Below are 21,346 nucleotides of genomic sequence, written 5' to 3' on the forward strand. Positions count from 1 at the left end.
TTTTTCAAACAATACAGCTTTCTTTTGGTGGTATTTGATCACCTGTGCGCTTTTTATTTTTCACGCTATAAACAAAAAAAGGCCAAAAATTTTGAAGAAAAACAATATTTTTTACTTTCAGCTATAAAAAATATATAGTAAACTCAAAGTTGGTTATAAATTTAGGCCAAAATGTATTCTGCTACATGTTTTTGGTAAAAAAAATCCCAATAAGTGTATACTGATTGCTTTGTGTGAAAGTTATAGCGTCTACAAACTATGGTATAGATACTGCAATTTACGCCATTTTTTGGCTATACAGCGCTGCGCTAGTTTAACAGACAATTGCGCGGTCATGCACTATGGTACATAAATGAAACTTACATCCTTTTTTCTCCCCAAAAATTGCGCTTTCTTTTGGTGGTATTTGATCACCTGTGCTGTTTTTATTTTTTGCGCTATAAAAAAAAGGCTGACAATTTTGAGAACAAAAAAACAATATTTTGGACTTTTTGCTATAAAACATGTCCAGTAAAAAAAAATTTAAAAATCAAATTTAGTCATAAAGTTCTGCCAAAATGCATTCTGTGACATGTCTTTGCTAAAAAAAACCCAATACGTGTAAATTAATTGGTTTACGTGAAAGGTATAGCATTTACAAATGGCGGGAAAGATACTGGGATTTTTTTTTTTATACTAATAATACTAATAATGGCGGCGATCAGCGACTTATGGCAGCAATCAGCGACTCATGGCGGGACTGCGTCGGACATTCTGACATTGGGGGGTACTGACTTGGGGTCACTGACATCCCCAGTGACACCAATACAGTGATCAGCGCAAAAAAAAACCCCAATGACACTGTACTAATGGCACTGGGGAGGAAGGGGTTAAGTTTATTTTTCAGGGAAAGGGTTAACTGTGTGAGGGGAGTGTTTTACTAGGGGGCAGGGGTGTGTACTGCAGGGAACACCGCTGATCGGGAGAGAAAAACTCTTCTGTCCCGATCAGCTTGTCCTGGAGCTGTCAGGGAACTGACAGAAAGCACAGCTACTGCAGCTGTGCTCTCTGTCAGCGATTGCTGCCGATCGCTGGGACATAGCCGGTAACGACCGGCTGTGATCGGCGGGACAGGTAGGGCGTCGGCGCGCCTCGCGCTACCTACCTGTTTACAAAACACACATTTAAAATGTGCTTTTGCCCAGCCGTGCCGCCCTGCCACCGTATTTATACAGTGGCTGGGTGGCATGTGGTTAATTTAAGTATTAGTAAATACGGTGAGTCTGGGTTCACTCTGATTGCTCATTCATATGCAAGAAAAAAAAATGCTAGCACATGATTGGATGAATGAAGTGAACACAGCTTCACCTTATTTACTAACATTTTAAATTGTCCCTAGTATGTGCTCAGGTAAAGTATGGATCTTAGATTGTAAGCTGCTTAGAGGCAGGACTGATGTGAATATACAGTATATGTAAAGCATTGCATAAATTGACAGTGCTATATAAATACCTGTGATAATAAAATAAATAAACCTTCAGTTTGCAAAGTGAGCATTTATGAAACTGTCTTTCAGTTAAAATGAATGCAAACAGGATTGAAAAGAAAGGTCGTTCCATATGTTGCCAGCTTTAGATCAGGACAAGATGAAAGTGAAAGCATTGCTAAGTTCCCCCCCACCCCAAGTTGTCTCTGACTTGCATTGTTCAATATAAAATTCTTCTTTGGTATTGGGTTCTTCTTGACAGCTCAAAGGAAGCTAACTGTAACTAACTCCATGTAAGCTGTACAATGTGCAGATGAAAGGAGTTTTCTCTATGTGCGGGGTAAGGAGGGGGTCAGCTGGTGTGATGATCATAGTTCAGCAAGTCTGAACCAGGAAAACAGGTTTTGCTCCTATGATTCTCTCTTTATTCTATTAGTCCATACAATTAAATGGAAGGAAAGCCTATATCATTTTGTAACATATCAGATGTAATGTAAATTATAAATTTAAAGATCTGTTATGTTTAGTTATTTTATTTGGACCACATTTAAACGATATCCTAGTTAGAATAAGAAGAGTGATACAATATGAGCAAACCTGGATTGTAATTTTCTCATTGTCAGTGCCCACAGTACTCTCTCTTCTCTTTGATTAGACTATACAATTCCCTTTTCTTAAAGAGTATGTAAACCCAGCATTTTGTATTCCTATTATGTGCCTGTTGTACCGTGCACTTGTAAAAAAATGTTTACTGCTCTCTTTGTATTCCTTCCTTTGTGTGAAATCCCTGGTGTTGCTGCCAGTCCCTCTGCATTCCTATTAAAAAGTGATCACACTAGGCATGAGAGCACAGCATGTTCAGTTTTCTGGCTGTGCTGGAACTCAACCTGCTCTCCGCCAATGATCAGACGTCTGCTGATGCTATTCACTGGGAAGACCAGTTTTTCCTCCCCCCCAGCTCTCTGATCTCCTTATGCAGCTGAGAACAGAGAGTATGTGATCACTTATATAAAATGTGAAAAAAGTTATTTATAATTTTTTTTATATGTATACACACATGGTTTTCCTTTCATTTTTATTTTGAACTGAATGGGTTGTTTTAAAAAGTGAGGGTTTACATACAATACATTTTAATGCAAGTTTGTAAGTCTACTCTTCGATTGTAAGCTCCAAAGATCAGGCCCTCCTAACCCTCTTATATTGAAGTGTATTGTTGCTGTATTGTCTCCCTTTATATTGTAAAGTGCTGCGCAAACTGTTTTTAAGTGCAGTTTAGTTATGGTGTGATAAAAAAAAAAGGTCCTGCATGCCGCATCTTTGATGTGCTTTCATCAAAACATATGTGGACTATAGAGTTAAATGTATAACGCCCCTAAAATGCATGTAAAACACAATTAAAATGCTATGCACCAAAAACACACCGCAAAGATGTGAACCGGCCCTTAGACACCAATCACCTATCCTAGATATTCTTTGGTAAGGTAGCTTAGCTGCACTTGTCTGACATACAAATGTGCACCGGAGACTGACGTAATACAGTATATTTCCCTAGAAGTCACATCTAAGGTTACTATCAGATAAAGGTAATAGTAGTAAGTCAGAATGTGTCCTTACTGAAAATGCACTATATAGTTTCCTTTAAAAATTTACATTGTAAAGCAAACCTGGACCTAATTGAAATGTTATAGTGTGTGCCTCTAATTTGTTGTAATTCTACATCAGTTTCAGAGACCCCATGAGCAATACCCACCTTTGAAGTTTGGTACAGTACCCAATGGGAGCACAGAGAAGAACATTCGGAGTAACTACCCAGACATGCACGCCTACATGATTAAGTATAACCAGAGACATGTAGAAGATGCGCTACAGAATCTGAAGACAGGGTATGTGTTAAAATGTGTTGAAACCTTCTTAATCTCCTGGCAATTAGTATGCTGCTTAGCTGTTGCTTGCTTTACAGACTGAAATAAGTATGCATTGACATCTGCTTAAAGTGGTTCTGAAGGCTAAAGGTTTTTTTACCTTCATGCATTCTATGCATGAAGGTAAAAACTCATTGTGCTGATCACGATCCAACGGTATGCACAAAAGCCTTGGCTCTCCGAATTATCTCTCTCCTCATTGGTTGAGATACAACGGTGGGAGCCATTGGCTCCTGCAGGTGTCAATCATAGCCAGTGAGGAGGTATTAGAGATGGGGCTGAGCCATGCTCTGTATGTCTTATGGACATACAGGACTTTCTTGGGAGCAAGCCCGCACGAGTACCCCCAGAGCAAGCAGCTTGCTCTGGGGGCACTCCACAGGGGGGAGGGGTCAGGAGCACCATCGGGGGACTTGAGAAGAGGAGGATTGGGCCTGCTCTGCTCAAAACCATTGCACAGAGGAGGTATTTATGACATGTTTGATATTTTAATAAAAATAAATAAGGTTTACATCCTATTTAAAGGATAAGTTCACCTTTTGGACAAAATTAATAAATGCACATTTTTTTGCACATTTTTGTGCATTTATTATTTTTGTCCAGAGGAGCCTGGAAAGCATTGGACCAGCGATCAGTAGATTGCTGATGCCATGCAGGTCTTGCCAGAATATCTGCTTGCCACAGGGCTATACGCGCAAGCTCCAAAGTGCAGTGGTAGTTCATTGAAAACTACAAGCCCACATCCGCTAAGGCTGTCGGGACTTGCAGTTCATTCATTCACGGAAATCTGTGAATGAATGATGTGGCCGTGTGGGTGGAGCCCTGCTCAGTTGCGCTGTTTTCAAATTTGACAGATAGTCTGGGGAAACTTCTCCCCGTATTATCTGTCAGAGGGAGAGGGGGTGGCGGGCACAACTACAGCTATGGGAACATGTTACATGTTCTACCCTAAAAATGGATGGAACATGTAACATGTTCCCAAAGGTAAACTTATGCTTTAAATCTGGTATTCCTTTAACTGGAAGGCAGGCAACCGTCTAACCAAAATAAATTTGTCTCTAAAATGGGCACTGAATCATTAGAAGAAGATAAATGTAATCTCTGATTTAAATTATAGGTTTAGAAGAGTGAACAATCTACATTGGCCATTGTCTGGTGCTGCAAAACTGTATTCTTTCTCTCACCATACAAGTCAAACACCACATGGAATACTATGTCTAAAGACAAAACTTTTCTTTTCAATTTTTGGATTGAACATGGACGTGGTAAAACATTGTCATCCTCTGTATTTGTCAGCATAGAAAGTGATGGGAAATCAAATGTATTATGGTTGTTGCTGGAATAGAGAGATAAAGCAATATTCTATGGGAACATGTGTTCCAATTACAACTGTCAAAAAGGGATTTCCCCTCATTTTCTCACTTTGGGGTTGAGTTAGTTAAGGCAAATGACTGTTTACTTTGCAAAGGAATTTTCCCCAGTGTTTACTGAATGAGGTGAAGCTGTATTGAATTCCATCATCCATGAGCAAAAATGTTGTTCTTTTTAATTTTCCTTGCACCTTATTAGGTATTTCACCACATTTCCACATAACTTAACCGCCATGTCTCCAATCAAAACTGTTTTAACTAGTACGTTCCAGTACATTCCATACATAAAATGTTTGGCTTTAGATTTACCTAAAATCGCTGTCACTAGGTGGAAAAAATTACCCAAGTAGTCCCCTGGAGGCAGAGGAGAAATACCTCCTTGGTGGGTAGTGTGTTTAAACTTTAGCCACTTGTTACTTGTTTTAAAAAATGCAGCTTTTAATAAATGAGACAACACAAGGCAGCACTGGAAAGGTCATACCATGACTGATGTTGTGGCTGCCATGACTCATTACTACCATAACCCATGTACCATACAGCTTCTTTAACCACCTTCCGCCCGCCATATAGTACCAGGACGGGCGCAAGGTGGTTCTCTCGTTCTGATAGGACGTCATATGACGTCCTTCCATTCTCACCGCGCATGCGCGGCTGAGGGAGCACGCAGTGCGGTGATCGCCGGTACGCTGAGTCCCTCGGACACAGCGGATCGCGGAAAGAGCCGAAGATGTCGGCTCGGTCATGTGATCAGCTGTGTCCAATCACAGCTGATCACATGTAAACACGGAAATGCCGGTTATCGGGATTTCTCTCCTCTTGAGCTGTCACGCTGACAGCTCGAGAGGAGAGGAGAGCCGGTAATCGGCTTTCCGTGGCGGGGTCATGTACACTGATCATCAGGGCACTGATGATCAGTGTGCCCTGATGATCAGTGTGGCCCCAGAAGTGCCACCTGTCAGTGCTCATCAGTGCCACGTGCCAGTGCCCATCAGTGCCACATATCAGTGCCTACCAGTGCACATCAATGCCACATATCAATGCCCATCTGAGCTGCCTTTCAATGTCACCCATCAGTGCCAATCAGTGCCACCTATCAGTGCTGCCAATCAGTGTCGCCTACCAGTGCCAGTCAGTGTGCATCAGTGCCGCCTATCAGTGCACATCAGTGCCGCCTATCAGTGCCAGTCAGTGCGCCTATCAGTGCCAGTCAGTGCCGTCTATCAGTGCCATATATCAGTGCCATATATCAGTGTCATGTATCAGTGCTGCCTTTCAGTGCCCATCAGTGATACCTGTCAATACCCATCAGTGCCACCTACCAGTGCCTGCCATCAGTGCCACCTATCAGTGTCCATCAGTGCAGCCTATCAGTGCCCATCACTGCAGCCTCATTAGCGCACATCAGTGAAGGAGAAAAATCACTTATTTACAAAATTGTATAACAAAAACTAAGAAAAACATTTTTTTTCAAATTTTTCAGTGGTTTTTGGTTTGTTTAATAAAAAATAAAAATCCCAGAGGTGATTAAATACCACCAAAAAAAAAGCTCTATCTGTCACAAAAAATTATAAAAATGTCATATAGGTACAGTGTTGCATGACCGCGCAATTGTCATTCAAAATGTGACAGCGCTGAAAGCTGGAAATTGGCCTGGGCAGGAAGGGGGTATAAGTGCCCTGTAGGCTAGTGGTTAAAGAATGATGCAACCACATATCTTGTATTTACATGGCCATAGCAGCCCTTTTATTACCAACCAAGTAAATAACAGAATCACTTTCAATACCAGTTTCTTAAACAAAAAAACTTTACGAAAAAAAAAACTTTACAACCATAAAGTACCTAACTGACCATCTCCTTTTTAATTAATTAAGATTAATGAAGGCCTATCGCATCGGCCGTATCACCCACCACGTTCCTATTCCAGCCCTTAGCGGCAGTTACTTTGGCTCAGGGACAAATTGTTAACCATTTTAACACCCAATGCAATCTGATGACCGATAGCCCCAACTGATGTCACTTCATAGAGAAGGTACACCCATACCGAGATGGGCCCTGCCTATTACACTCCACATACTGTTTTGACCATGCTGGCCTACAAGAACCTGAGACCCCTGCCTACTACTGTGACAAAAGAAAGACTACACCCTAACCACCCACTGATAACCAACCCATAGCCAAAATCACCCTCTGTAGTTCCCGGGGAAATACAACACCAGAAAAGGACCCTTAACGACCACAGAAAATAAAAAAAAAGAATGGGAGGGAGGGCGAGCAAGTGTCTTCTCCACTGACCAGGCTCCCACTGACCCTCTAGTAACTCTTCCCTTCTACCAGACTACTGATGCCACTCCCAGTCACACCCTGCCCACCTTTTTTTCCACCAATAAGGTAAGTTTTTCATCTACTTTAAAATTAACCAATTAAACTGCCTAAATGTAGCCTTCCCAGCCAACTCAGTCATGCAGGCCCCACACTTATGCTCCGCATACAGTTCCTGACCTTTTCTTTCTGTGCAGTGATGGTCTCTGCCCATTACACAAATTTAGGAATATAATGATATGCTAAAAGAGAGGTTTGTAAATTCAATGACCTCTGAGCCTTTTTTGTCAGGTCTGGCACTGTGTCTGCACAGCAGCTGGGATAAGCAGTCCTTCTGGATAAGTCACAATACAAATACTTTTGCAACTGTGCATGCATATACTAATATGTGTTTGCATAAAAAAGTGCTGCCTTCTGTATGAAGTTCCAAAGGTATATTGATGGGAAATATGTCAGCTGAAGACCCAGTGAAAAAAGATAAACTTTTTAGTAGTGTGAACAGAGGTTAGACCGTCTGTCACTTTTATTGCTTTCTTGTCACATTGATCCCATTGGGGACATCAGTAAAAAAAACTATCTTTAGTTCTATTCCTTTCCCAGTCTAAAAAAAATTAAGCTGGAGTTGAGCTTTTACATATGGATGCTGAGGGAATAAATAATATACAAGATAAGAGAGAGAGACTGTTCAGTGTATGGGATCTTCAGAGAAAATAATCACTGAGGTATGGAATGGAAGTGAGATGTTTTCCTCAGTCACCTCCATACTATTTCTGTTGTATTCTATAATCTAGAGTCAAATTAAATATTTTTTAATCCTGACCGCATGCGATATAGAATTTGCACATGTCTGACGATTCATTCTACAGAGCTACGATTTAGCTTTACTTTGAAAACATTCCGAGATTAATAATCTCCTTGTGTTTATACAGGCCAAAAATTGATTGTCATTTGGTATGAGTCTGCTGATAGTTTGTTTTCTTGGTTTTTGTAAAGCTTTGCAAGATGAATTTAGTGATCATTTATTTGGGGACATATTTTTAAATGTTCACTGCTCTCCACCCATTTATAGATAAAGGGAGAGGCAGCTGATTGCAATTCAACCTTACTTGCCCTGTTTTATATTATTGAACTTCACTAGTCCTATCTACTCATTGGATTTATGTTGAATTATTAAAGTTATTATTTTATACAGGCATCCATGATCACTGTAAAATATATTTCATGTATTTATGGAATGACCGTTTAATTTTGCAAATGTGGCCAGTGTTAACAAAGCAGAGAAAAAATACTAGAATACTAAAATGGTTTATGATTTATAGAACATAGCAAAATTCAAACATATTGTATAACAGGCTCAAGACAATGGAAACTAAAACAGCAATAGAGGAAAAATAATTCCAGTAAAAAGTGACCAAGTACAGTAAGTGATAGTCCTAACTCTTACCAAAGCTAAACTTCAGGCATATATAAAAATACTATTTAATCTAGTTCTGCATTATTAATATAGAGATTATCAAATGTAATATAAATGCTAATAATATAAGTACCTGTATTTTTCTTAATATCAGTCTTTTTTAATATGCTGTATGGCGGAATCCAGACTTGATGAGGGAGGGTCAGTATTAGCGGTCAGTCTGACTCTGCTGTCTGCACATGCACTGAAAATAATATTTTATCCAGTGTACTAAACATTTCCTGATGAGGTGGCCACTAAAGAGCTCCAAAATGCATTGACTGTGTTTTAACCTATTTTTTTTTTCAATAAATACGAACCTTTTAGTGTCCACTTGGAAGTACTTTTTTTGAATGGGTGCCTCTTCAGAAATCATACTGGTTCCATTTTGGGGCCTTATCCTTTTCCCCAAAGTACTGAAAAAGAGCTGCTGGGAGAAAGGAGCGATTACATCATTTCCGTGTTGCTGCTGCTCTTTAATTGCCCAGTCATATGATGGGAACAGGGAAATATCCAAGCTGTATTGTTTACCTACAGTAGATACTAGTGAGGTCACCAACTTGGCTTTGATGTCCGCTAGGGTTGTGCAGATCTTTGGACTGGCTGAAGAAAGAACCTTATGCTGTGTAAACAGATCCCATATACAGTAGGTATATTTTTTCTACTCTGGGTTTAGCTGATTTCCCTGTAGCACAGCTTTAAGCTTTGTACAGATGGACTTTAAGGAGGTATACAATATACTCTAATTGAATGATATTTAGTTTGCTAAAGCATTGTGCGTAATAAAGAATTGTAATTTGTACTTTTTCATGCTTCGCCTACATGCATTCCAATGATGGCTGCATGACTTTTTACAGAGCAGGTTTCCTTAAGGTGACAACCTTGGACCATTCCTTTATAATGTGTGTTGAAATGGACACTTGAAGTCTCAATTGGAAGCCTGTGTGACAGGGTGACAACACAAGAGAACAAGGGGGAAGGGACCAGACATTGTTACCATGCAACAGGAAATGCTTGAACAAGGGCTTTCATGGCAGGATTGCTAGATAATTAAGTAAAGCTGCAGACTTAAAAATAAAAAATAAACTTTTGAAATTATGTGATCATGCTAAATCCCATATGGATTTTCGGTGATTAGATTTACATATACTTAAAATGAACATTTGCGTCATCTCTAGATGGCGGCGCTTCATGGAATACTTCTTTACTCCTGCGGAACTAGCCACTCATATGGAATCTTTTCGATATTCGGTTTAGTATCTCAAAGCTCAACTTATCAATATGTTGGGTAAACTATGATTGTCCAACTCCTCTTGTGGCCCCACCCCACAGATCTCTATTCCCCAATCACGCAATGGAGCCCATGCTCCTTTTTATGATTCTTAGCTGATACAACATTCTTTCTTAATTGTCTTTTTGACAGAGATGTTATTGTTCAGGCCTTCATAACCAAAGTTCTGTTCCTAGGGAATTGCTTACATTTTTGGAATTCAGCTTATGCTGTACTGATTTGTTGTGTCATTGATGGCTATTTGGATACTGCCCTTTGTTTCCATTACAGAAGTTGTACTGACTTCTGTACTCACCACTCTGTTTCAAAAAACAAAATGAACGTGCTTTGTCCATGCAGTACTTTGGTTATGAGTTGACCTAGAGTTTCTTGTGAATTTTGGCTTGAAGTAATGATATGGAAGCTATCATCTAATGATGGATATTTTAGTAAGAAATAGCTGTAGCCAATCACATGTCTGTTTCCTGAGAAAAAAAATTAATTAAGATATTTATTTATGTATTTATCATGTATATATATATATGTTTCTTAAAGGAAATTGGATGCATTTATTTACGATGCGGCAGTGCTGAACTACATGGCTCGGAAAGATGAAGGATGTAAGCTGGTGACCATTGGCAGTGGAAAAGTCTTTGCCACTACAGGTTATGGCATTGCTCTGCAGAAAGGTTCCAAGTGGAAACGCCCTATTGATCTTGCATTGCTGCAATTTCTAGGAGATGGTAAGTACTTTCATTTTCCAGATAATGCGGAATAGGCCCATCACCATCCTGCATTCCTGAAGGCAAAGCTTCATACTTGATTATACTGCCAAGAGGTTGGAGCATTGCTTTCATGTATTCCTATTCCTAAGCCATTAGATACTTGTATTGTTGTTTGCAGAATGGATTTGTTGGGCTCCTGAAGACACTTATGAGGAGGTGTCAATATCTACTGACATATCATGATAAGCATGGTTATTTCAGAAGTTTGTCTTTGTTATTTTTTTCAACACTAGTGTACCTACAAGTTGACTTAAGTTGCCTAAATCAACCTTCAGCCTTTAGAACCCCTTTAAAGAAGAAGTATCACTTTTTTATTTATAAAATTCAGTTCCTGTGGGATGAAGTGCATATAGAACTTCATCCTATCTTCCTACGTTCCCTGTAACACTAGCAAAGATTCTGGACAGGACGCTCTTGTCTGGCACATGGTGCATGATCTTGAGGGCCTATCTCTGACTCCCTGCACTTGCCCAAGGCAAGCACCAACACATGGAAGATAAGGTTGACTGTTGAATTATGGAGATTATGCTGGTTTGGGCCTGTTTTACTATAGCTGTTTTTTTTGTTATTTACTTAGCACACACAGTAAATATTTATTACAGGCTGCATCACTGATTCTTAGCTTTCAAAGCATGATTCTGGGCTTTCTAAGAAGCACTGGCAGCTTTTTCAGACTAACTAATCAATGCACCTCCATTTATACCCTTCCCCAACCCAATTAGTTAAAAGTAACTAGATATTTAAAACTAATATTATTTTTTAAGATTTTTTTTTTAAATTATGAACAATTAACACTCTTTAAATAGTTCACTTGGTTGGTTGGAAAAAAAAGATCATCTTTATTTTCAATCTGCAAGAACAAGGAAAATGCTATTTGCAGAGGTTTCCAATATTGAGAGTGAAAAAGCAATCTGCAACAGCTGTTTTAATAATGTCTACTTCTTAACCAGCTGTCAGAATTGCTATACGTTTGTCTATACAGCATTTTCAATCTACCCTATACATTCTCCCTGAATAGAAAATACTTGCTTCGTGTACAGAAAATTAAAAAAGTACAAATGAATAAATCAGTTGGGCTTCTTCATCTAGTTCACAGCCTGTGGCCTAATAGTTAAAAGAAGAACTAGCCAATCAGCTAGCCGTTTGAGGTTGCAATGTTCAGTTATTGGACATTTTCAAAGGCAATGGAACAAGGGAGAAAATTAGCCTTTTTTTTCCAGCAGATGAGTTTATTGATTTTTCTGAGCGCATGTGAAAAATAAAGAATGTTGCGTTACTTTGAACAACTTTACACATCCATAAGTATATGTTACGCTACTTGATCAAACCTTTATTTAACAGGGATTGACACTTAAAAGCTAGTTTGCAATGTAATCATTTTTTCCTTCGTTGTGACAAGTCCTTTCCCAGTGATTATTGTGTTTAACTGAACTGACACACTTTCTTGGCAAGGATGAGCAGCTGTGGAAATTCGTTTTAAAAGAGAACGACAGCCTTGTTTTAAAATGAGTTGAAAGAATCTTGAGTTATTTTTTATATTGCATTATAATCAATTAGAGATACTTTGAGATGGGAAAAAAATCATAATTCTAAATATTTCAAAATCAGAGGTTCAACTGAGATTGTTTAAGGAGCTTTTTGAAACAACCTTTTACATCCATATGAATTTGTGCTGGTACCCCCTAAGCCCCTGGAGGCTGTTTTTACTCACTTAGAAATTGAGGTTGCCATTCATTTTCCCGGTACACAAAGCTCCAGGATCAGACTGCTTCCCTGGTGAATGGCACATGGGGTACGCTCCTTTGCTGGTGCCAAAACTTCAGAAACTCTACGCCTCGTGTTTGGAGCAGGAGAGCTCCCAGACTCCATGTACCATGCACACACTGTTCTGATTACTAAGCTGGGTAATGACCCACTTTGTTTTGCCTCCTATAGGTCACACTCCCTATTGAATTATGATTTTAAGACACTCACTAAAGTATTGGCTACTAGACTGATGAAGGTCCTTCCTTCCATGATTAATATAGATCAGACTGGCTTTATGCCGGGGAAATCCACTGACATTAATTTGAGAAGGGTATTTTCAATTGCCTTCGGAAGTCTCAGATACTAGGGTTCTGGTTGCACTTGATATAGAAAAAACATTTGGTTCTGTTTATTAGCAATGAATGCATTCTGTTTTACTGTTCTAGGATTTGGCCCTGTCTTCAGGAAATGGAGTGACATTCTCTATAAATCCTCCAAAGCTTAGAAGACATTTATCCAGCCCTTTTCCTATTGGTAGGGGCATGAGACAGGGGTGCCCACTCTACGGCCCTTTTTGTTTTAGCCATGGAGCCCAAGTAGTAACTATTACTGAGAAAGTGGCTCTATATGAGGATGTTTTGGTCCTCTGTCTAAATGACCCAAATGATCCTTTGCAGGAGGCCCTTAGCCTCAATTTTGCCACTGTATTGGGACTCCATGTGAACTGCTGAAGGCCGTGTACCGGGGTGGGCTCCCCAGGATACAGTGAAGTCACCAACGAGGAAAGCAACCCCAACACCAGCTTTTGCCACAACAGAATTTTACTTAGATGTGGCAAATAAAAACAACCACAAATGCTGGGAACATACAATAAATTTACATACACCCAGCCCAAAGGCTGAGACCCTTGTGCTGCAGAGCACGGCGCCTTCTGATGATGAAGGTAGAAAGAGTAGTAATTTACCTACTGGCGGGCACAGCTAAGCTGCCACACCTTACCCGTTATAATCCTAAAAGAGCAGGAATCAGTGTATGGGTGTACGGTATGGGCTAGCCTGCGGTGCAGCACAACAGTTTACAATCTTACACAAATCTACAGTATTCCCTCTCCCATAATTGGTCCTGTAGCACGTGCCTGAGTATTCCTTCTGAGCAAAATGCCAGTCTCGCTTGAGTGTGAAGGATTTTATCAGCTCTCCAATGTGAAATGTCACTTTAAGTTGTGGAGTCCTTCCAATGATCAGTAACAACACTTGTGGCCTGACTCAAACAGAGACCCTAACTAACTAACTATAGGCCTGGACTCAGTCTCAAGGCGCCAACACTGAAATGAGGTGCGTGCACGATCTTACCGACCAGGGTCTGATTTGCATCCGCTGGTGACTCTGAACAGAACAAATGTCTCTCCAACAAGCATGCGGCCTCGCCGTATATGTTGCTTAGTTCCTCTGCTCTCATCAGCATTCCTGGCAGCAATCTCATCAGCATTTCTGGCAGCAATCTCATCAGCTTCACTTAGCTGCAGCTCTGGTTACGGGGGGATGCTCTCACACCTGGATGTCATCAGATTCTCAGCTCACATGGCCCCCCTCATTCACCATTCTCCAGAACATGGCTCCTCTCTCTTCTTCCTGTTCCCTCTCAACTCTGTGTGAAAACTCCACCTCTTCATGAATATAGAAATATCTATGCAGTCTGAGGCTGTGTTAGGAAAACAGTGACATCGTGTGGCTAAACTGCAGAATGTCAGTCAAAACATTTAATTTACTCCACACAAGCAGTATTCAAACAATGAGTGCTGTTTCCCCATTTAACACTGCCATAAATCCTTAACCCTTCCTATAGATCCCAACACACTGTCTTTGCTGGAATGACTCCATTATTTATTTAGGTATCAGAATCTCCCCTGGTGTTTTCAAGTATTGCACTCTAAATGTTTACCCCCTTCTTGCTGTAGCAAAACAAAAATTGCGGGCATGGAACAATTTACCTTTATCACTAATTGGCAAAATAAATTTTGTCAAAATGAAAATATTGCTGGGATTGTTATATGTCCTTCTCCATTCCCAGGTTTGTATCCCAAAATAGTTTTTTTAAGCAATTTAATTCCCATTTATCCACTTTCCCCTGGGGAACTCATCCCTACAATTTCACTTAGTATTACTCTGTAGGCCATAGACCCAAGGGGACTTAGCCTGTCCTGATCTGTACTCATACTACTTAGCTGTTCTTCTATATCGTGCACATAATTGGTTGGCCTCGGATGATTCAAATGCGTCAGTGGCTTCCCTTGGCTTCTACAAGGCTCTTTGCAACCTTCCATAGAGTTCTTAAATCTCCCTACCCTCTTACTCCATGAAGCGGTTGTTCAAGCTTGGTTATTGGCTAATCATAAACGGATGGATCATATGACCTGTTGTTCCCTTGTTACCCCCTTGTGGCTTAACCCCATGCTACCTGAATTTATCACAATTGCAAACCCATCCATTTAGGCTAATAGGAGAATTAAGGTCCTAGAGCATGCTTGTGATGGAACCTCCTTGAAATTGTTTGACCATCTTAAAGAACAGTTTAACCTACCCGATTCTTATCTGTTCAGATACTTGCAGCTCCGCAATGCCCATTCCAAACAGTTTAGGCATTCTCAGTTGGCCATTATAGTTTCCCCCATGGAGGAGCTGCTGAGAACCACAGATCTCACTAAACCACTTTTAAATATTTATAAGGACTTCCAACCTTCCGTACGCACAGGTTTAGAGTCTCTCTATTCCAAGTGGTGGGAGGAAGTGCCAGACTTACTGTAGATAGTGTGGACTGGGAAGAGGTGTGGGATTGTCCTTTTACATGGTTAGTGTTAACGAGGGATAGATTGACACAGTTTAAGATTTTACACAAAATTTATATAGCAACACTGAGGCTGTATACAATATACTTGAGTGTCCCACCCATCTGCTGGCTATGTGGAAGTGAGCCATATGATTTTATACATATGCTATGGGCCTAGCCACAACTTCACCATTACACTGTTCAACAGGTAAAAAGTTTTGGGCATAAAATTAGCTAATCTTACATAATTTTGGGGTGCTGAAAACGAAAATGACCCTAAAAAATGTTGATTGGCTCTAGTTTCCATGATATATTCAGCCATCTAATGACGTAAGCCATTCAAAATTATGATGCAACTTCAGCTGCATATTGCGCAATTGATACTGGTGACCAATAGAAAATTGCATGTATACTGAGATGATGCAATATTAGCCTTTAATTGCATCACTTCACTGCATAAAAGCTGCAGTATCTGTAGCTGATTGTAGTTCGACAGCGTCTTTACATTTCGTTTTATGCTTATATAGGCTACTCAGTAATGCCTCGAACTTGTGTGAATAAAGCAGATAATTTCTGCTATATCTGCGGTGAAATAACTTTTATCTCACAAAAAAGAAGGATAACAGGAATGATTAAGAAAGCCTACAACTTGTATTTTGGCTGCAAGATAGGAGACCAGGACAAGAGCTGGGCACCACATATATGCTGCAATTCTTGTGGGACGGCACTGGAGCAATGGTTGAATGGAAAAAAGGCATCTATGGCTTTCGCTGTGCCAATGATTTGGAGAGAGCCAACAGATCATGTTAGTAATTGTTACTTTTGTATGGTGCCTCCAATTGTAAAAGGGCTAAATAAGAAGAAAAAGTTATCTGTGCACTATCCAAATATTCCATCGACAATACGTTCAGTTCCTCATGGAGAGGGGCTACCAATTCCTAAAGCACCAGAATCCTTCGTGGTTGAGTCAAGTGAGGAAGAACCTGAAGCGTGTAGTCACGTGCAGTTGTAAGAGATAGCCCTTTCCTCGAATACAAGAGAAAAGCCAAGAGAAGCAAAACCGACACAAACTGAAGACAAAACTAGTGAGAATCCTAAGTATTAAAATGATTCAACTTAGCTTATGGCTATAATTTTTCTTGGTAATCCTATGCAATATATTATGCCATTTAGGCTTTGTTATGTAGTCAATATCACTTGCTTTATATTTGTGGAAAGACATCTATCTATATAATTATTGTGCATTATGTAGTCATTACGCCTATAGTAGAAAACTTTCCGTTTACAGAAAAACTAGAGCCAATTGACAAATTTCATTGTTATATTTGAACTCAGAATGTGAAATTCATTAAGAAATGGATCCTTTTGTTTCCAAAACTGGCAAAAAATAAAAATTTGTTGAACAGTGATTGGACTAATGTAGCCACTTTATTACCAGACTCACTACTGTTCCTATTCCTTTGCAATCTCAAGTGTGCTTACTTGGTCTTGTAGAACCTCTAACCAATGAAAGGGCAACCAGAACCCTATTAGGCCTTCTTTTGTTTTATGCTAGAAAGGCAATCATTCTTAACCTCTTCATGCTGGCGCCTCCTGGCCCTTTAAGGGGTTTCAGATGCCAGAAAGCAGGGTGGGGTTTTAGGGTCATGTGACCTCCGTGATTCACTGTCACGACAGTCACATGATCCGCAAAGGTCCCAATCGCAAGGGGAGATCGGGACCTTTCCATGAGACACAGACATAAGTGCTGGGAGCAACAGGGCACGTGCTCTCAGCACATATGTGTTTTCAAATGGTACGCAAATTTGCGGCCGCTCGGTGTCAAGGCCCAGCCACCGAGAGGCCGCATATTTGCGTACGGTTGGCGTCAAGGGGTTACATGGAAATTGCCAGTGTGCCATCGATAGACTGTTCAAGGTCCTTGGTTAACTTGGTGATTCTGTTGTACAAAGCAACATATTTATCTTGAGGCTGCCCAAAGAAACTTAATAAAGTGTGGAACCTATTGATCCAAATACTGAAACATAATATTTTTCCTTTCAAATATTATATGTCTCCTGTCATATTATTGTCATGACATTTTTACGGACGTGCCAAGCTCATTTTTTCTGATTGAGTTAAGTTACACTTGCATTGAGTGTATCCTTTCCCTGCAAGGCTTTTCATATTTTACCCCACTGGCACTTCTTTGTTATGACCATCATGAGTGAGTAGTTGTTTGCTGTTCTTTTTAGCTTTTTAGTAATGTTTTCGTTTCTATGTACCTTTCAGGTCTGGAAATGCTCAATAGGCCCTGTTTTGTATGTGCTTACTATTTCATAACCCGATAAAGAGAAGTTAAAAAAAATTTCTGTAATCATTACACATCATTAAGTATATTTTTTGTTTCATTGTGTTTTTATTGTTTTCAAATTAAGCACAGGTACATAAAGAGTATATAGATAAGCCATGAAGGGCAATACCGTGGTTTATACAACTGAATGAAAAATGCATACACTTGTTAGAAAGGCAGTACAATTGAAAATGTGTCATATAATCTACACATAATATAAAATCTATCAAAATAACTAGTGTGCTCCAAGCCCAGTATTCAATGGCTTCCATTGATAATGAAAGGTTGTTCAATCAGTTTTCCAGCTAGACTGCATTCATACATATGAGTTTTAACTATCTCAACAGCTTCTGGTAGATTGCTCTTTCAGTATCTTGTGATAGTAAACTGGACTCCTAACAAAATATGTGTCACTAAAGAATGTAAATGCACTGGGAAGGAATCAATACCTAAAATCAGAAGGGCTTAACCCAGCGTTGGGTACGTATAAATAACAGGAATCTCTGAGATGATTTGAAATATTTTTTGCTAAAAGTCAGTAAGATGCCACAGAATGTATAGTAGATGTCCAGTAGAGCCGCAGCCCCTCCAAAAAAGTGGGGAGTAGTAGGATGAGATCTTGGCTAACCTGTATAGTGTCAAGTACCATCTCAAGACAATCTTTTGGGTCAATCTTCAATGGTTAATCTAGCTGGAGGCTTTATAAACTGCTTTAAAAGCTTGGACCCACTGTGTGGTTATGTAAAAAGTGCCAATGTTTGGTACAGAAGCCTTTGTTTGCCATTACAGAAGTCAAACCTTTCCTGTAGTTCTTGACCAGGTTTGCACACACTATAACAGGGATTTTGGCCCACTCCTCCACACAGATCTCCTCTAGATCTGTCAGGTTTCTGGGCTGTCGCTGAGCAACACAGAGTTTCAGCTCCCTCCAAAGATGTTCTATTGGATTTAGGTCTGGAGACTGGCTAGGCCACTCCAGAACCTTGATATGCTTCTGTAAAGGACATGTAAAAGTTATTGTAACGGACATGTAAGATTTGAGTGTAAATATGAAATCCTAGCCATAACAGGTGAGTAGATTAGATTATGTCAGGCCCTTTCATTGCAGAGGTGTTTGCAGGAACAGTCTGGTAATTAAGGATGTATATTGAGCCCCTGGGCAGTAGGGAAATGAATAGAAGGTACAAACAATTGATCTGGGATCAGATGTGTATGTATACACAATTCCTCAATAGGCCTTACAGACCCAATCATCATTTAGCATTAATTAGTCTAAAGCCAGGTTCCTGGAGGTGACAACTTTTGTGTGTCAATCAGGTTATCACCTTCTGGGAAAGCCAGTGACAGCAGACAGACTGTCTGCCGTATGTGGAAAGCTCTATAAGTAATATTCACATCAAAGAAGTATGTTTAATCTCTTATAAAAGCCAAAATATTAGTAGGAGAGATATGAACAAGCTTCCTTTGTGCAGGCCATTCTGTACGCTACATTTACATATAAGAATCATATTTGTGGCTTGGGGAGGAAGCCAGGGAAATGCATGGAATGATTAGATGATGCGGGGGTGCGACAGTCGGATGGTGTTTGGTACTGTTGCGATCGGGCTGATGCACTGGTGTCAGAAATCCAATCCCCGACTTGGTGTTCAGGCCAGTCTCGGCCCAATTGAACTTGGGCAGGTCCATACACAGTACCTCTTGTGGGCAGGTCAGGACAACCTCCCCCAGAGTCAATTGGCCGAAGACTAATGTCCCGCCCATGTCCAAATCGCCATAAATTGAACGCACGGACATTTGGACAGGGTGATTCGTACGGAGCTGGTTCGATTGACTAGCGGATTGCCAAGTTTCTGGCTTGCTCCAGCCGCAGGGTAAAGTGTTATTCTGTCTTTTTATTCCCTTTTATTTTATAGTAATTAGTAATTTGTGTGTCTTCTTATATCTTTTGTATTTCTGGAACTTGTTATATTTTGTACATATTTTATGCACTGCCCACTTTGGGAAATTAAATCTTATAATTAATTAGTGAACTTCGGGGTATTTAAGCACGTGCTCATATCTTCGGAGAGACTAGATCGGAGAGATTATTTTAGTGCCTTTAAAACGCTCGGTTAAGCTCATTGCCAATCTGTATGCAACTGCACTGTGAGTGGGCAGATTGCACGCAGATTGCAAAGCTAACAGATCTGCCAGACGGAGATCTGTGTGTGTGTGGTGTCTCAACAGACCATTCTGCGGATAAACTGTTGGCTGGTGGCAGGCTACCTTTGTGGTGCGTCTGGTGTGGGGGTGTGTGGACAGTGGAAGGGTTATCAACACCGGGGTTCAAGCTAGGATAGCTGAAGGGACCTTTAGAAAGGTGTGTGATTACTAAGCTGGTCCTCAACTCTAATCAGGGCACCAGGTTGTATGTAAGATCGTATCTGCCAGTGCGTGGTCGACCAGCTGGATTGGAGTGGAGTCTCCATCTGGTGGTGGCCAGAGGTAGTGCGGGCTGTGAAAAGGTATCACGGCTGATCTTATATACGGTTTGAGATATTTAAGTGTAAATCCCTCTTTATTCCCCCTCTTTACCACCCTGTCGTGGCCGCACGCGTGCATCACGGTTAGCTAGTCGCTGTGTGCGTGGCGTGTGGTGGACACGTGACAGGGTGGTCTTTTAACGGATTCTTGACAGCTTCTTACAGAGCCACTCCTTGGTTATCCTGGCTGTGTGCTTCGGGTCGTTGTCATGTGGGAAGACCCAGCCACGACCCATCTTCAATGCTCTGACTGAGGAAAGGAGGTTGTTGCTCAAAATCTCACAATAAATGGCCCCATTCATCCTCACCTTAATACAGTGCAGTCGTCCTGTCCCCTTCGCAGAAAAGCACTCCCAAAGCATGATGTTACCACCCCCATGCTTCACAGTTGGGATGCTGTTCTTGGGATGCAACTCATCCTTCTTTTTCCTCCAAACACGACGAGTGAAGTTTAGACCAAAAAGTTCTACTTTGGTCTCATCTGACCACATGACTTTCTCCCATGCCTCCTCTGGATCATCCAGATGGTCATTGGCAAACTTCAGACGGGCCTGGACATGTGATGACTTGAGCAGGGGAACCTTCGGTGCAATGCATGATTTGAAACCATGACGGCGTAGTGTTCTACCGACAGTGACCTTTGAAACTGTGGTCCCAGCTCTCTTCATGTCATTGACCAGCTCCTCCCTTGTAGTTCTGGGCTGATTCCTCACATTTGTTATCAGTAATACCCCACGAGGTGAGAGCTTGCATGGAGCCCCTATCCGAGGGAGACTGACAGTTGTCTTTAGCCTCTTACATTTTCTAACAATTGCTCCAACAGTTGATCTATTTTCACCAAGCTGCTTGGCAATTGCCCGTAGCCCTTTCCAGCCTTGTGGAGGTCCACAATTTTGTCTCTGGTGTCTTTTGACAGCTCTTTGGTCTTGCCCATGGTAGTAGTTGGCGTCTGACTGACTGTGGGGTGGACAGGTGTCTTTAAAGAGCTCAGACAGGTGCTACTAAGTTAGATTAATGAATGGAGTAGAGGTGGACTTTTTAAAGGCACAGTAACAGGTCTTTGAGAGCGGGAATTCTTGCTGTTTCTTAGGTGTTCAAATACTTATGTTCAGCAGTGCAAGACAAATAAATTCTTTAAAAATCATACAATGTGATTTCCTTTTTTTTTTTTAAAATTCTGTCTCTCAGAGTGGGAATGCACCTACAATGTGAATTTCAGACCCCTCCATGATTTCTAAGTGAGAGAACTTGCAAAATCGCAGGATGTTCAAATACTTCTGTTCCTCACTGTAGGGCCATACCTTCTACCTCAGTGGGCACTAAGCCTTGCATAATT

The 21,346-nt window shown here is 40.6% G+C and overlaps 1 protein-coding gene across 1 annotated transcript in view; it reads left to right on the forward strand.

Moving 5' to 3' along the window:
- GRIN2D (glutamate ionotropic receptor NMDA type subunit 2D) overlaps nucleotides 1-21,346 on the forward strand; it is a 526,055-nt gene that overhangs the window by 461,838 nt on the left and 42,871 nt on the right. The window contains exons 9-10 of the mRNA XM_089690985.1: nucleotides 3,188-3,348; nucleotides 10,355-10,542. Coding sequence (XP_089547111.1) covers nucleotides 3,188-3,348; nucleotides 10,355-10,542 — 349 coding nt within the window. The remainder of the gene's footprint in view (nucleotides 1-3,187; nucleotides 3,349-10,354; nucleotides 10,543-21,346) is intronic.

This window comes from Staurois parvus, unplaced genomic scaffold (genome assembly GCF_062004578.1).
Source record: "Staurois parvus isolate SC_StPar_1 unplaced genomic scaffold, SC_StPar_1.0 ptg000548l, whole genome shotgun sequence".
In the NCBI taxonomy this organism is placed as follows: Eukaryota; Metazoa; Chordata; class Amphibia; order Anura; family Ranidae; genus Staurois; species Staurois parvus.